Genomic DNA, 16,829 nt, shown 5'->3' on the forward strand with positions numbered 1-16,829 from the left:
AGTTTTTTTTTTATTAAATCGTTTATTTTTACAGGCTCAGTTACATAAGTTTAAGGGAGCCAAACTCCTATCTGTATAGTTACAAGTATACATAAACATTTTTTATTAATTCTAATGTTAATGAAGTAGAGAACAGTAGCCAGTTATCGCGGGGACGTTTCCAACAAACATATGTTTGTTTCTGTGACTCGGACTCCGATTTTTATCATAACCAACAATATGAACGCGCAGCTATACGCCAAAGAATCCCTGAAAAACGTGTTTTTTTTTATATATTTATTTATTTATAATGATACTACATCCCATTGAGAGATTAGATCTTCTTCACAATTTTTCGCCAATAGTCCCGATCCATGGCTGCAGTTCTCCAACTCCCGGCTGCACCGATTCTTGCCAAGTCCTGCTCCACCTGGTCCAACCACCTCGCTCGCTGGGCTCCTCTCCTTCTTGTTCCTACCGGATTCGATGCGAACACCATCTTTGCAGGGCTGCTGTCCGGCAATCTTGCAACATGCCCTGCCCATCGCACTCGTCCAGCCTTGGCGACTTTCTGAATGCTGGGTTCGCCGTAGAGTTGCGCCAGTTCGAGGTTCATTCTCCTTCTCCATACTCCGCTTTCCTGTACACCACCGTATATTGTTCTGAGCACTCGGCGTTCGAAAACTCCAAGCGCTTGTGAGTCCTCTTCAAGCATCGTTCATGCTTCGTGCCCATAGAGAACAACCGGTCGAATTAGGGATTTGTACATGGTACACTTCGTACGGGGTCGGAGTTTGTTGGACCTCAAGGATTTGCGGAGCCCATAGTAGGCACGACTTCCATTGACAATGCGTCTTCGAATTTCACGGCTGTTGTTGAAAAACGTGTATTGCCGTTGATTAGGCCCCACAGGGGTCGGGGGGTAAAATATTGGTCGGATTGGGCGAGTTGCCACTACAGTAAGAATGCACAAATCGGATACTGCGACAACGGCGTAAGTCTTTGAGAAAGAGATGAACCTACCAAACTGCAATAAATTCCCCCCAATCAAAATGTATTGGGACACCATCAAAGCTAAACTGAAGAAGAAAAATGAAATGACTAACAATGATGCAGCAGTCGATGAGATTGATCAGCCGCTTGTGCAGAAGCTGATGGAACGTATCAAGCCCAAAGTTAAAATTTTATTCGAGAGGATTAATGGCGGGTTTACATTAGGAAGATCTATCCCAACTAACAATTCCCCATCAGTGTGACGTTTTGATAATAGTTTTGTTCTGCACTATGTTTGATAATGCCTGAACTATTTGCAATCAAAATGTCTATTCAAACCTTGTTCACGCAAATTAGGAGAAATTATTAAGCTGTTGCCTATATTGTTCGTTAAATGCAAATTAAAAACGATTATCCAACTCCATTGTGTAGCGGAAACGTTTACTCGATCATATTTGGATTCGTTTAGCTCAAATCAGATGATCGTTGTGTGATTTCATTAGTTTTATGAGGGCGATAGAAATTATACGTTACGTTTATTCGACCTGACACAAATGCGAACCAGCAACCAGCAACGTTCACAAAAATTCTATAAATAGAATTCTGTTTTAGCATCTTGACATACGCTTGCTTTTGATGAGCTATAAAAAAAAAGTTAAATAAAGTGGCCGATTGCTTTACTCTTATTCAATCAGCCCTTCCCTTTGCCATTTGCTATGAATCTCATTCGCATGTATTTTGCTGTGAAAATAGGAATTAGAATTATTTTATACAACACACATACCTTCTTCACTGCCGAGATTCAAACCCATGACATTTGCATCGATAATCCTCCATCGAACCATTTGCTCCGTTAGACCACTTAAACGTTCAATCTAAATCTCTCCTACTACTACAGCAGGGCATTCGCAACGGAATCATTGGTTAACGCAGCTGTATAAATAACGGAGTCGAACACGAGCCTCGAAAACGCTTGCAGCTTGCTTATTTCAGTAGTACGTCATGTGTTGTACAAAAACTGCTTTGCAGTTGAAGACACGTTATGAGATATCATCTGGGTACACTGCTCCACGGTACTCGGAATACTGCACACAAACCGTCAAAATCGTTTTTGTTTACAATCTGCTACCAATGTGGTTCTCTCCGTTTTTCTTGTCCGTGTTAATACGTGTAAAAATGAACAAAGGTTAGCAACTGTTTATAATAAATTCAATAGTATTGCCCAATCTTATCAAATTCATTTTAGGAGATTACTTCAACGTTGTGCAAACATTAGAGGCAGGGACTCCGATGCTGTCGGTGGTTCCGCATCAATGGATAAAAGGGAAGTTTCTGTTATGGCCTGGGAAGAATGCTAGCGTTATATGTAAAGATGTTTCTTCGAAACCTACTGCTTCTTGGACAAAAATTCCCTGTATAGTTAAGAGGAAGTACATTCCAACATACGCTGAAGCGGAACAGGAGGCCGCTGATTTATCGGGAATGTCCACAGATGTATCAGACTACATACCGAAGATAAAACATGCAAAAAACGCCAAGACTGTTGCATCCAGAAAGAGTTATGATTTTAATCACCTCATGGGTAAATGTATGTGTCTCTTTACATAAAAAAATGTGTTGCAGAGCTTATTTTATCTGTGTTTTTTCACAATTCAGCCGGCTCATGCTCTCCATATTTTCATCAAGATGCATCCACACAAAATCAACTAAATCCTCCAGCTGCTGTCTCTCAGCCATTAGACAGGCTTCGCCTCCAATCTGAACCTACAAAACCGCCGCAGGACTTTCAAGAAGAAGTGAACCGACGATCTTCTCAACAATATCAACAACCTCAGCCAATCTTCGAAGTTATCAATCAAGATAACCTTTTGCAGCAGAGCGCAATGGAAGACAACCTTATTTCCGGAGGATACGTGCTGAATATTGAGCAGGTATGGGAGTGCCAAAATACCGATTGATCATTAGTGAAACTTTTTGCTTTAATTTTTAGCCTGTGATTAATGACGATATAATCGTACAGCAGATTTCAAAAAAAATTGAAGACGAATGCAAGAAAACTAAAAACGAAATGATCAGTACGTTTGAATCTATGCTGGCGAAGACTGTAGCCGCATTGAAAAGCGATTTTGATATGAAATTGGCAGCCGCGTTCCGTCTTCGAGAGAACCAGGATAGAGTATGTCATGAAACGAAATTGGCGAAACCTTTATCAACAATTTTGTAAGTGTAACGTGTATCAAATTTACTTAAAATATTTTTTAATTTATGTAATTTCAAGGTCATCTTCATGCAAAAAATCATTGGTCATACTGGAGACAACTGTAATGGATATAACACATGTTACTCTTTGATTGACCAATTCTTCGACCGCAAGATCATGTTGCATTGCTCGTGGAGTGGGGGTAGCAAGAGCGATACCCCTAAATTTGCAATAAAAGAATGCAAAAACATCCTGAACGTATTTTTTAGAATTGTTCATAATGTGAATCCCAACTTTTCTAAAAAATTGCTGGAGGATGTTTTTAAACAAGTTTTGCGGAATTCGAAAGCACGGAGTCAAGCAAAAGGCTTGCGTCATTCATCGATCCATCGCCGTGGCAAGCGGATGGCGGAAAGGTCCATTAAAAGTAAGATGACTTTGCTTTTACAACTTGTGTCTATAATAATTTATTGAATACTTTTTAGGTTCAAGCGATCTTGATAAATCCAGCCTATCAGAAGGCCATTATCCTAGTACAAATAGAACAAAAGAAGAAAACGTCGAACAGGAATCTGGGAACGTGAAATATGAAGATGATGGAGACACTGATGACAACAATTATGGTGACGATGAAAATGACGGCAACGATGATAGTGAAGTTGACTGATGACAAGATGACAAGGATATCGCTTCTCGGCCTAAAGGCTAAGATCAAAGAAAAGATGACAAGGATGAAAATAAAGAATATAACGCTGCACGTTACGAACTGCCTAGGTATTTTATTTCTTTCCATAATTTACATATTATTTGAAGCGCTTTTTTTATTTATCGTACATATATATAACTGTTTTTCCTTGTTTTATGTAATAAAAATGTTTGCAGACTGTCTCACGAAAAAGTATATGAATGTAATAAGATTGTGATTTTTGATATATTTCATGATATTATCCTGCACAAATTGTATGGAGAAGTGGAAGTAATACAATGGTGTTTTGTGTGTAAGGAACCGCTACGAATTTGCAAGTAATATCGTTTATGTTATATGTTTTACCTGATTTCAAAAATAATTTTACTAGAAAAATATACAAATATGATGAACGAATGGGGAGCTCGAAAAAGTTGGAGTAGTTCTGTACGGGACAGCCATGCAAAGTAATACCACCGTTACAATCAGTCGTAGCATCTATCATTTTTACAATCTCTAAATTTTTCGTTAAGAACCAAGCATCTTTAAATGAATTGCTAATCATAAATTCGTTTTTAATTTCACAGCGAACATAAGATCCTCGTCTGATTATTTTCGGAGTAATGTTTTCGGACATTTTGTCTCCTCTCTCGTGTATCGCGTTCCTCTCGAGCATCCTGTTTACAACCTCGCATTTTGCGATGGATTTCTTTCGGTAATTTTATGCTTTCTATTGCAGCTGACAACCGTTGTATATGATGACTACTGAATTTTCCTGTATAACCTAGATTACCCACTTGCCATCCTGTTAATAAGCGTTTCATGACTCCTAACTCTAATAGATGCAATGGATCGGCAACCACGAAATCCTTGATCATATCGAGGCCTGGAATTCTTTGTAAAGGTGATTCCTGAGTGGTGTGATGCTTCCCATAACCTTTCCTACGGAATATCGCATCAGTGCGCAATGGACAATGGAGAGAAGGAAACACTACCGTGCGAGACAAATAAGAATACTCTCCATTTATTGTACACTTCAGGCATCCATCTTTTCCGTTGAAGTTCACGACTCCTGAAAATGAAGAGTTCAATATCAGTTGTGCAGTACATTCTTCATACACAGGACATTATTTCATGGGTTAGCGTGATTATATAGCCCATACATAATTTAAGATAATTACTTTATCCACCTTTGACGAAAGCTCGCGCTGGAGAATCGCAGATGAAGCATCTCAATTTTATGCTGATAGTGTGATCATTAACGACAATGCCATTTTCTAGACAAGGAATGATTTCATCTACGAAAGGTGTTAGGAACTCGTTGACGTCTGTAGGTTTGCTCTTCCCATAGAATATTCCTATTGGCAATGCTTGCAAGTAAGGAAATTCATGAACGTTGCATAAAATTGGCCAAAGTTGAAACTTAGAGCTTTTATGTACGGGTAAACCATCAATGTTAATATTGATACTAATCATAATATCAGTAGATAAATTTTTGAACCATTTCTCCAAACATGCTTTAAATCCGTGATGCCAATATTTACCACCCCCTATCGGTATGCACAGTTTACCGGTACTTTGTGAAGTTTCAAGAAGGGTTCTTGGATCCAAAGGCAGGTTGTCGTCATGGTATTGTTGTTTGATCAATATAAGTAAATCTTTTAAAGCATGATGAGTTATATTATGACGAAGCGCCCACATTCGTAGGGCTTCATCTGAATTACTGCTGTGCTGAGGATTATGAAAGTCACTTAAATCTTTAGACGATTCGTTTGGTGGTTCACAAAATGTTTCGTTCGTTGTTCGTTGTTTATGTTTGTTGTCATCATTAGATACTTCAGAGACGAGGTTAATGCAAATATCATTAATACTTGCTGGTGTATTCTTGTCTAGAATAGATATATAAATTTATAATTTGAAACATGTATTCAAGTTTCGTCAATGTATGCTTGTGTTCAATGAATTATACATACGTGTTTCAACATTTTGCCGAATGGAAGAATTTTCTGGTACTGAATCGGAATCTGAGCCATAATTGCTGTTTCCCGAGTAAGTTTGGGAATATAAATGCCTTAGAGTGTTTTCATATTGCTTACGTGTTTTTATCAATTTTCGGTGATACGCTCCACTTTTTTTATACTTTTTATATATTTTATCCATATCGAGGTAAACAAATAGCAGAACAGCGCGAGTAATGAACGTCTTTATACCGTGGGCAAACACCGAAACAGAAGCAAAATTTTCAGCAAATCTTGACAGAACATTAAAAAACTGTAAAACGTTTATTAAGCATTTGTTAAGTATTCCAATGAGCAAAATGTAAATAGTTGAGTAAAAGCTATATTTCAGAATAAAAATTTCGTTTGTTCAGCTCTTTTCGTGAGTTGTTGAACAAAAACTTTATTTTGGCCTGAACAATCTTTTATGCAATGCATATCGTTTTATTAAGCACTCTTTACTATTGTTCGATCATAATTCAACTGACTAGTTTAATTGCAGCTAGCGATTGTTTGTTGGGATAGCTATAGATGGATTTATTCACGTGAAAATAGGTGTAAACGGGTGAGAATAAATATGATACACTTATTCGAGGTATATATAACTTGAATAAATTCAGCATATGTATACGCTTGTGAATTTCTCACTGGTGAGAAATCACTAAAGTTGGATGCAGTTCTACTTCAGGTGAATAAATTCACCTAAGATATGAATATATTCATTAAAGAAGTTCAAGTTAGTGTAAACGGTTGATGCGATTTCTATAAATCTCATCATATTTCTTCACATGAATATATCATTAGTCTAAACCCACCCTAAGAATCTTGAATCTATGTTGTATCTTTGAACTACAATGAGTACAGTGGAATTCCGATTTTCCGCGGTACGGATTATCTGCGAATGCAAGCTCCATAGTGAATATATAGGCCTTCCCCGAATTTGTCAGTTAATGACATTTATTTTGGTCATGGCTTTTACATTATCTGACCCAAACTTCCTGTGCGCGCGCTTTATTTTCGAGAGACGAGTATCGATTTTCTCTTCCTCACAACATTTCCAAGTGCAAACGATGAGATCAGGCTTTAGCACGCGAGCTTGGGATTGGCTCTTTCTCTTTTCTTTCGTAAAATATTGAGAGGTTTTCAGACTTCCTGTGCGCGTGCGGCTAAAATTCGAGAGACGAGTATTGATATCTCCTCCTCATAACCCCTTCATGTGCAAGCGATGCGACCGGGCTTTTGAACACGAGCCTGGGTTCGGCTCCTTCTCTTCTCTTCCGAAAAATATTGAGATGAGCTCAAGAATACTTCGTTGCACCTCAACATAAGTGACATTTGGTGCTGTCGAAGGAAGTTCGGCTTCTGGTGTTAAAATTTTAATCTTCGTAATATGGCACGTAGAACAATTAGTGATGAAGAACTGTTTCACATAAATATCACTAAATATTGCTAAAGTCATCCAATCAATTCATTCATTTGTTGCACACAGCTCGCAATGATTGTGTGAGATATGAGGCTGAATAGGGCAAAACACATTGTCTCTTCTGCGTGCTGTGCGAGATCTCAGAAGGCCTAACCAAATGTCACTTTGAAGCAGGTACACGAGGAAATCTCGCGAGCACTAATGCACGAGCATCTCTTCGTGTACACATCGAAACGCGACGAGGCATTTCCTGAACACATCACAACATTTTACGTAAAAGAAGAGAAAGAGCCAATCCCAAGCTCGCGTGCTAAAGCCCGGTCTCATCGCTTGCACATGGGAGGGCTGTGAGGAAGTGAAAATCGATACTCGTCACTCGAAATTTCAGCGCGCACAGGAACTCTGCTCGCTCGGATGCCTTCTATCTCGCTCATTTGTTGCAGACAGCTCCCAATGACTTTGTGAGATGCGAGACTGGATAACGCAAAACACACTGTCTCTTTTGCGTGCTGTGCGAGATCTCGGAAAGTCTAATCTGACCACTGATGTACACGAGTGGGTAGATGGATAGTTTAATGATTTCTGTATCGATAAAACATAGTTTTCATGCTGAAATATATTTTTTTCTCCTATATTTTTTGTCCTTTATTCGGTTATTACATCCTCGCTCTATGTCAGTGCAAGCGAAGAAAAACAAAATTAAACCAAAATAGTTCGAATTGATGAAAAGTTAAAGTGATCAGAAAAATAAAGTTAAAGGATAGCTTATTCAAATGATCCTAAAGTATCATTGAGAAAAAGTTATAGAATTTTACATTTGTGTTTCAAATTCATTAAATAAATAATGTTTTTGTAATGTTTCAAGGTCCACCGGCGACGAAAAGAAGAAGTTGTTAATAAAATTGTAAGTAGATTAGTTATACATTGAAAAATTAGATAGAATAATATCAAGTCGAGCAGGTCATTCGCTATCCAACTCTTGACGAGTAAAGTTCAGTTTCGTTATTGTGCGTTGCCACTTTTACTATTGTGCGATTGGTATAGTGTACGAGTGAAGGTCATTGCTGTCCGCTTTCGAATCGACCTTTTGTGAAGTGGAACAAAGGAAGCAGCGCTCTTGCAGCTTGCAGCCCTTGGCGGCTGTTGAACATTGGCATAACGGGATCGCCATCGTGTGGCTGTCGTTAACGGGAATTATCATCACGTGACCGTGTGAGCTATTCTTGCGCTATTGTGTTGATCCATAGCGCGTAGCCTTTGTCTCTCCCTGGTTAGGGCAGTAGAGCGCGGTATCGGAACAACTTTTATATTAAGGTACACATATTTAATATTAATATTATTGTTCAACTCATATGTTCATTGCTTAATATTATCATCATAATTTTTTGTTTGTTTGTTTTGTTATTTATTTTTTTTTTTTGAGATTATTGTTAAAATCAATAATAGATTAGAAATAAGACAAAAATTTTTGTAAAATGGAGAATAGTGGAGGATCTCCAAAGATGGAGATCTCCGATAATGAATCCCATTCAAGATCTGGGAAAAAACATAAACGAGTCCCTCAAAAAGAAGATAATTCTTCTGGGGACGTATCTGCTCATCCTTCCAAGCCCCCCTCTAAGAAAATAGCAAGCCTCCCTTCTGAACCCACTGTTACTTCCACTCCCCCTCTCCCATCATCGATTTCGCTTCCCCATTCTGATGTTTCCGATCCAACCCAATCCTCGTCCTCGTCCTCGTCCTCGTCTTCTCCCTCTGTTGTCTCCGCTCCACGTGTCAGAGTTTATCCAGAAGATGCACCTGGAACTGGCCCTTGGGTTGTTTTCCTCCGGCCAAAACCAAAAGGAAAAAGCCTTAACGTGATTCAGATCATGAAAGATCTGGCCAGATACACTTCTGTATCTGAAATTCGCAGGGTTAGACCGAACAAATTGCGGGTTGTCGTGAATGAACGGAAACACGCAAACGAGATTGTTGCTGACCAACACTTCACTCTCGAATATAGAACATTTATACCCTCCCATAACGTAGAAATTGAGGAGGTGATAACTGAAACGGGTCTGACGAGCGAACAAATAAAAAAAGAAGGAAAAGGCAAGTTCAAGAAGCTTCCCTCAATGGAAGTAAAGATCTTGGACTGTCGCCAACTCGGGAAATTCTCCCATGATGGGGACCAAACTAAATTTACGCCGTCAGACTCGTTTCGAGTCACCTTTGCTGGTGCCGCCCTCCCTGACTACGTTATGGTGGACAAATTGAGACTACCTGTGCGACTCTTCGTGCCAAAGCCCATGACTTGCAACAAATGCAAGTCAGTTGGTCACACTTCGGATTATTGTGCCAACAAGGAGCGCTATGCCACTTGCGGAGAGCAACATGAGGGGAAATCCTGCAGTGCGACTGAGCATAAGTGTCCATATTACGGAGGATCCCCACACGCGCTCTCAGCTTGTGAAACTTACAAGAGTCGCTGGGAGAAACAGAAGCGCTCTTTAAAGAAACGCTCGAAGCGCACTTTTGCGGATATTTTAAAGGGCGCTTCTCCACTGGCCCAACAACAACAACAACCAATCTCAACACACAATATCTTTTCCACGTTGCCAGTTGATGAAATGGAAGCGGACACAGCTAGCGGGGACACACCGTTTATTTTCAAAGGGAATCCCCGGCGCAAAAATGTGACCACTCCCAAAGTTCAAGAACAAGTCCCCCCGGTGATACCCCCAGTTAGCTTGCCTAAAAAACCGAGTGCAGCGGACAAGCAAAATCAGGTTCCTCCTGGCTTCCGTGGGAATAGTTCACCTTCGAACGACCCAGCACTCGAGGGGACATCAAAAACCCCAACTGTCCCTGTTTTTCCGTCCAGCTCAACTTCCCAATCGGGATTTATAAAGTTGTCTGACCTTTTGGATCAAATCTTCAAGTGTTTTAATGTTTCCGACTCCATCAGAACCCTTGTCATCTCAATGCTTCCAGTATTAAAGACAATTTTGCAACAATTGATGCATACATGGCCCCTCCTTGCAATGATTATCTCTCTTGATGTCTAATTCAAATAGAGAGGTCGGAGATATCACTGTTTTTCAGTGGAATTGTCGTAGTCTTATCCCTAAATTGGATACATTCAAATTTTTAATTCATAACTTCAATTGTGATGTTTTTGCTCTGTCCGAAACTTGGCTTTCTTCGCGAGATGATATCTCTTTCCACGATTTTAATATTATACGCTTGGACCGTGATGATAGATACGGAGGGGTGCTTTTGGGGATCAATAAGTGCCACTCATTTTTTAGAATTGACCTTCCACCTATTGGAGGGATCGAAGCTGTTGCTTGTCATGCAAACATCAGAGGCAAAGACCTCTGTATTGTCAGCTTGTATTGGCCTCCGAGAGCTGCGGTTAGCCGCAAACAACTTGATGACATGTGCTCACTCCTTCCTGAGCCACGATTGATCTTGGGAGACTTCAACTCTCATGGAACTGCCTGGGGGGAACAGTACGACGACAATCGTTCATTGTTGATATATGACCTTTGTAACAACTTCAATATGACCGTTTTGAACACTGGGGAAACAACACGTGTGCCTAAACCTCCTGCTAACCCAAGTGCTCTTGACCACTCGCTTTGCTCGAATTTACTATCGTTAGATTGCAAGTGGAATGTAATGCAGGACCCCAACGGTAGTGATCACTTGCCAATCAAAATTTCCATCACCATTGGGTCGAATTCTTCTGAATCTATAAACATGGCATATGACCTCACAAGACACATTGACTGGAAAAAATATGCGGACGCGGTTGCTCTAGCCATCAATTTCAGAGATGGTTTACCTCCATTGGAGGAGTATAACTTCCTTTCTCGTTTGATCTATGACAGCGCGGTTCGCGCTCAAACGAAACCCATCCCAGGTTCCACTATTCGTCGAAGGCCTCCCAATCTATGGTGGGATAGCATATGTTCCAAGCTTTATGTAGAAAAATCGAATGCATTTAAAGCTTTTCGGAAACGTGGAACCCCTGAAATTTTTCAGACGTATTTGAACCTTGAAATTCTATTTAAAAACTTGATCAAAGGGAAAAAACGTCCTTATTGGCGAAATTTCGTGGGTGGTTTGTCACGAGAAACGTCAATGAAAAAATTATGGAAAGTGGCTCGAAACATGAGAAATCGCTCTTCAACGATTGAAAGCGAAGAATATTCACATCGATGGATTTTTAATTTTGCACGGAAGGTTTGTCCTGATTCCGCTCCTGTGCAAAAAATTGTTCGAGATATACCACAAGATAGGTGCGATCTTGATTCCGAGTTTTCGATGGTAGAATTCTCTCTTGCTCTCCTTTCATGTAACAATTCTGCTCCGGGATCGGATAGAATTAAGTTCAACTTGCTGAAAAATCTCCCTGATGTGGCGAAACATCGCTTGTTGAACTTATTCAATCGGTTTCTGGAGCATAATATTGTTCCAGATGATTGGAGACAAGTACGAGTTATAGCTATTCAAAACCCCGGAAAACCCGCATCCGACTTCAATTCGTACCGCCCAATAGCAATGCTGTCTTGTATACGGAAATTGTTGGAGAAAATGATCTTGTTTCGCCTTGATCGATGGGTTGGAACGAATGGCCTACTCTCAGATACACAATATGGGTTCCGCAGGGGCAAGGGGACGAATGACTGTCTTGCGTTGCTTTCTTCAGAAATTCAAATGGCTTACGCCGAAAAAAAACAAATGGCTTCAGTATTCTTGGACATAAAGGGGGCCTTTGATTCTGTTTCAATAGAGGTTTTGTCAGACAAATTACACTCTCGGGGTTTGCCGCCTCTATTGAATAATATGTTATATAACTTGCTTTGTGAGAAACATTTGAACTTTTCTCACGGAGATTCGGCAGTAAGTCGGGTCTCTTACATGGGCCTCCCCCAGGGCTCATGTTTAAGCCCCCTTTTGTACAACTTCTATGTAAGCGACATCGACAATTGCCTTACACAAAATTGCAGCCTAAGACAACTTGCAGATGATGGAGTGGTGTCTGTCGTAGGATCAAACGAATCCGACCTGCAAGGACCCTTACAAGATACTTTGAACAATTTTTCAACCTGGGCCATTGGGCTAGCGATCGAATTCTCCACGGAGAAAACAGAGACGGTGGTTTTTTCTAGGAAGCATAGACCAGCAAAACCAAAGCTTCAACTTTTGGGTAAACCGATCACTCATGCTATGTCATTCAAGTATTTTGGGGTCTGGTTCGACTCCAAATGTACTTGGGGGCCCATATTAGGTATCTGAGTAAAAAATGTCAACAAAGAATAAACTTTCTCCGTACAATTACCGGCACCTGGTGGGGAGCCCATCCCGAAGATCTTATTATGTTGTATCGAACAACTATTCTCTCAGTGATGGAGTATGGCAGTTTCTGTTTTCAATCAGCTGCCAAAACACACCTCATTAAACTCGAGCGAATTCAGTATCTTTGTCTCCGTATTGCGTTGGGATGTATGCCCTCAACGCATACCATGAGTCTCGAGGTTTTGGCAGGCCTACTCCCACTAAAAGATCGCTTCAATTTATTATCTCTTCGGTTCCTCATCCGGTGTAAGGTTATGAATCCATTGGTGATCGGAAATTTTGAGCAATTGATCGAGCTAAATTTTCATTCTGGATTCATGAATTCATATCATGAATTCACCTCTATGCAGGTTGTTCCTTCTTCGTATATTCCCAACCGTGTTTGTTTTCCTGACTACATCAATTCCTCTGTACATTTCGATCTGTTCATGAAGGAGAAAATCCATGAAAATCCAGATTATCTTAGATTGGGGTTCGTTCCTACAATCTTCAATGCAAAGTATGGGCGTATCAATTGTGATAATATATACTTTACTGATGGGTCCTCTATGAATGAGTCCACAAGATTTGGAGTGTTCAACGAATTTTTTAGCACCTCCCGCAGTCTTCAGAATCCTTGCTCAGTGTATATTGCTGAATTGGCAGCAATACACTGGGCGCTGGACAGCGTCGCCTCACGACCTGTTGAACACTATTACATTTTTTTTTTTTTAATTCGTTTATTTTTACAGGCTCAGTTACTTAAGTTTAAAGGAGCCGAATTCTTAAATATAATTTTAAAACTATATATATATATAAAATTTTCTTACATCTATGGTTAGTAAGGAGGTGTGTTTTGGCAGCTGATTGAAAACAGAAACTGCCATACTCCATCACTGAGAGAATAGTTGTTCGATACAACATTATAAGATCTTCTGGGTGGGCTCCCCACCAGGTGCCGGTAATTGTACGGAGAAAGTTTATTCTTTGTTGGCATTTTTTACTCAGATACCTAATATGGGCCCCCCAAGTACATTTGGAGTCGAACCAGACCCCAAGATACTTGAATGACATAGCATGAGTGATCGGTTTACCCAAAAGTTGAAGCTTTGGTTTTGCTGGTCTATGCTTCCTAGAAAAAACCACCATCTCTGTTTTCTCCGTGGAGAATTCGATCCCTAGCCCAATGGCCCAGGTTGAAAAATTGTTCAAAGTATCTTGTAAGAGTCCTTGCAGGTCGGATTCGTTTGGTCCTACGACAGACACCACTCCATCATCTGCAAGTTGTCTTCGCTTACATAGAAGTTGTACAAAAGGGGGCTTAAACATGAGCCCTGGGGGAGGCCCATGTAAGAGACCCGACTTACTGCCGAATCTCCGTGAGAAAAATTCAAATGTTTCTCACAAAGCAAGTTATATAACATATTATTCAATAGAGGCGGCAGACCCCGAGAGTGTAATTTGTCCGACAAAACCTCTATTGAAACAGAATCGAAGGCCCCCTTTATGTCCAAGAATACTGAAGCCATTTGTTTTTTTTCGGCGTAAGCCATTTGAATTTCTGAAGAAAGCAACGCAAGACAATCATTCGTCCCCTTGCCCCTGCGGAACCCATATTGTGTATCTGAGAGTAGGCCATTCGTTTCAACCCATCGATCAAGGCGAAACAAGATCATTTTCTCCAACAATTTCCGTATACAAGACAGCATTGCTATTGGGCGGTACGAATTGAAGTCGGACGCGGGTTTTCCGGGTTTTTGAATAGCTATAACTCGTACTTGTCTCCAATCATCTGGAACAATATTATTCTCCAGAAACCGATTGAATAAATTCAACAAGCGATGTTTCGCCACATCAGGGAGGTTTTTCAGCAAGTTGAACTTAATTCTATCCGATCCCGGAGCAGAATTGTTACATGAGAGCAGAGCAAGAGAGAATTCTACCATCGAAAACTCGGAATCCAGATCGCACCTACCTTGTGGTATATCTCGAACAATGTTTTGCACAGGAGCGGAATCAGGACAAACCTTCCGTGCAAAATTAAAAATCCATCGATGTGAATATTCTTCGCTTTCATTCGTTGAAGAGCGATTTCTCATGTTTCGAACCACTTTCCATAATTTTTTCATTGACGTTTCTCGTGACAAACCTCCCACGAAATTTCGCCAATAAGCACGTTTTTTCCCTTTGATCAAGTTTTTAAATTGATTTTCAAGGTCCAAATACGTCTGAAAATTTTCAGGGATTCCACGTTTCCGAAAAGCTTTAAATGCATTCGATTTTTCTACATAAAGCTTGGAACATTGGCTATCCCACCATAGATTGGGAGGCCTTCGGGAAATGATGGAACCTGGGATGGGTTTCGTTTGAGCGCGAACCGCGCTGTCATAGATCAAACGAGAAAGGAAGTTATACTCCTCCAATGGAGGTAAACCATCTCTGGAATTGATGGCTAGAGCAATCGCGTCCGCATATTTTTTCCAGTCAATGTGTCTTGTGAGGTCATATGCCATGTTTATAGATTCAGAAGAATTCAACCCAATGGTGATGGCAATTTTGATTGGCAAGTGATCACTACCGTTGGGGTTCTGGATTACATTCCACTTGCAATCTAACGATAGTGAATTCGAGCAAAGCGAGAGGTCAAGAGCACTTGGGTTAGCAGGAGGTTTAGGTACACGTGTTGTTTCCCCAGTGTTCAAAACGGTCATATTGAAGCTGTTACAAAGGTCATATATCAACAATGAACGATTGTCGTCGTACTGTTCCCCCCAGGCAGTTCCGTGAGAGTTGAAGTCTCCCAAGATCAATCGTGGCTCAGGAAGGAGTGAGCACATGTCATCAAGTTGTTTGCGGCTAACCGCAGCTCTCGGAGGCCAATACAAGCTGACAATACAGAGGTCTTTGCCTCTGATGTTTGCATGACAAGCAACAGCTTCGATCCCTCCAATAGGTGGAAGGTCAATTCTAAAAAATGAGTGGCACTTATTGATCCCCAAAAGCACCCCTCCGTATCTATCATCACGGTCCAAGCGTATAATATTAAAATCGTGGAAAGAGATATCATCTCGCGAAGAAAGCCAAGTTTCGGACAGAGCAAAAACATCACAATTGTAGTTATGAATTAAAATTTTGAATGTATCCAATTTAGGGGTAAGACTACGACAATTTCACTGTAAAACAGTGATATCTCCGACCTCTCTATTTGAATTAGACATCAAGAGAGATAATCATTGCAAGGAGGGGCCATGTATGCATCAATTGTTGCAAAATTGTCTTTAATACTGGAAGCATTGAGATGACAAGGGTTCTGATGGAGTCAGAAACATTAAAACACTTGAAGATTTGGTCCAAAAGGTCAGACAACTTTATAAATCCCGATTGGGAAGTTGAACTGGACGGAATAACAGGGACAGTTGGGGTTTTTGATGTCCCCTCGAGTGCTGGGCCATTCGAAGGTGAATTATTCCCACGGAAACCAGGAGGAACCTGATTTTGCTTGTCCGCTGCACTCGATTTTTTAGGCATGCTAACAGGGGGTATCACCGGAGGGGCTTGTCCTTGAACTTTGGGAGTGGTCACATTTTTGCGCCGGGGATTCCCTTGGAAAATGAACGGTGTGCCCCCGTTAGCTGTGTCCGCTTCTATTTCGTCAACGGGCAACGTGGCGAAGACATTTTGTGTGTTGATTGGTTGTTGTTGTTGGGCCAGTGGAGAAACGCCCTTTAAAATATCCGCAAAAGTGCGTTTCGAGCGTTCCTTCAAAGAGCGCTTCTGTTTCTCCCAGCGACTCTTGTAATTTTCACAAACTGAGAGCTCGTGTGGGGATCCCCCGCAATATGGACATTTATGCTCAGTCGCACTGCAGGATTTCCCCTCATGTTGCTCTCCGCAAGTGGCACAGCGCTCCTTGTTGGCACAATAATCCGAAGTGTGACCAACTGACTTGCATTTGTTGCAAGTCATGGGCTTTGGCACGAAGAGTCGCACAGGTAGTCTCAATTTGTCCACCATAACGTAGTCAGGGAGGGCGGCACCAGCAAAGGTGACTCGAAACGAGTCGGACGGCGTAAATTTAGTTTGGTCCCCATCATGGGAAAGTTTCCCGAGTTGGCGACAGTCCAAGATTTTCACTTCCATTGAGGGGAGCTTCTTGAACTTGCCTTTTCCTTCTGCTTTTATTTGTTCGCTCGTCAGACCCGTTTCAGTTATCACCCCCTCAAT

General features: G+C 40.8%; 3 protein-coding genes across 9 annotated transcripts in view; 1 reads left to right on the forward strand and 2 right to left on the reverse strand.

The window, feature by feature from the left end:
• The window catches only part of LOC129763045 (tensin-2), a 518,244-nt gene that overhangs the window by 443,701 nt on the left and 57,714 nt on the right, over nt 1-16,829 (reverse strand). The gene's annotated exons all lie outside the window — the stretch shown is intronic.
• LOC129761104 (uncharacterized) lies at nt 1,032-4,273 on the forward strand. Its single transcript, XM_055758807.1, has 6 exons — nt 1,032-1,140; nt 2,219-2,560; nt 2,629-2,903; nt 2,963-3,181; nt 3,251-3,599; nt 3,658-4,273. Exons 1-6 carry the CDS (start codon nt 1,032-1,034, stop codon nt 3,837-3,839), a joined length of 1,476 nt encoding a protein of 491 aa, XP_055614782.1. The 3' UTR covers nt 3,840-4,273.
• Nucleotides 3,945-6,057, reverse strand: LOC129763046 (uncharacterized). The gene is made up of 2 exons (XM_055761785.1): nt 5,048-6,057; nt 3,945-4,929 (listed from the first exon to the last, which is right to left on the reverse strand). Exons 1-2 carry the CDS (start codon nt 5,556-5,558, stop codon nt 4,439-4,441), a joined length of 1,002 nt encoding a protein of 333 aa, XP_055617760.1. The 5' UTR covers nt 5,559-6,057; the 3' UTR covers nt 3,945-4,438.

The sequence above is a fragment of the Toxorhynchites rutilus genome, chromosome 1, assembly GCF_029784135.1.
Source record: "Toxorhynchites rutilus septentrionalis strain SRP chromosome 1, ASM2978413v1, whole genome shotgun sequence".
Taxonomy (NCBI): Eukaryota; Metazoa; Arthropoda; class Insecta; order Diptera; family Culicidae; genus Toxorhynchites; species Toxorhynchites rutilus.

What these genes read in the sequence shown, in the direction of transcription:
- LOC129761104 (XM_055758807.1), top strand. Translation starts at nt 1,032, where the DNA reads ATGTATTGGGACACCATCAAAGCTAAACTGAAGAAGAAAAATGAAATG. An exon ending in TAATCACCTCATGGGTAAAT is followed by an intron (nt 2,561 to 2,628) that starts GTATGTGTCTCT and finishes TTCACAATTCAG; the next exon opens with CCGGCTCATGCTCTCCATAT. An exon ending in ACGTGCTGAATATTGAGCAG is followed by an intron (nt 2,904 to 2,962) that starts GTATGGGAGTGC and finishes TTTAATTTTTAG; the next exon opens with CCTGTGATTAATGACGATAT.
- LOC129763046 (XM_055761785.1), bottom strand. Translation starts at nt 5,558, where the DNA reads ATGTGGGCGCTTCGTCATAATATAACTCATCATGCTTTAAAAGATTTA. An exon ending in AGCGCGAGCTTTCGTCAAAG is followed by an intron (nt 4,930 to 5,047) that starts GTGGATAAAGTA and finishes CTTCATTTTCAG; the next exon opens with GAGTCGTGAACTTCAACGGA.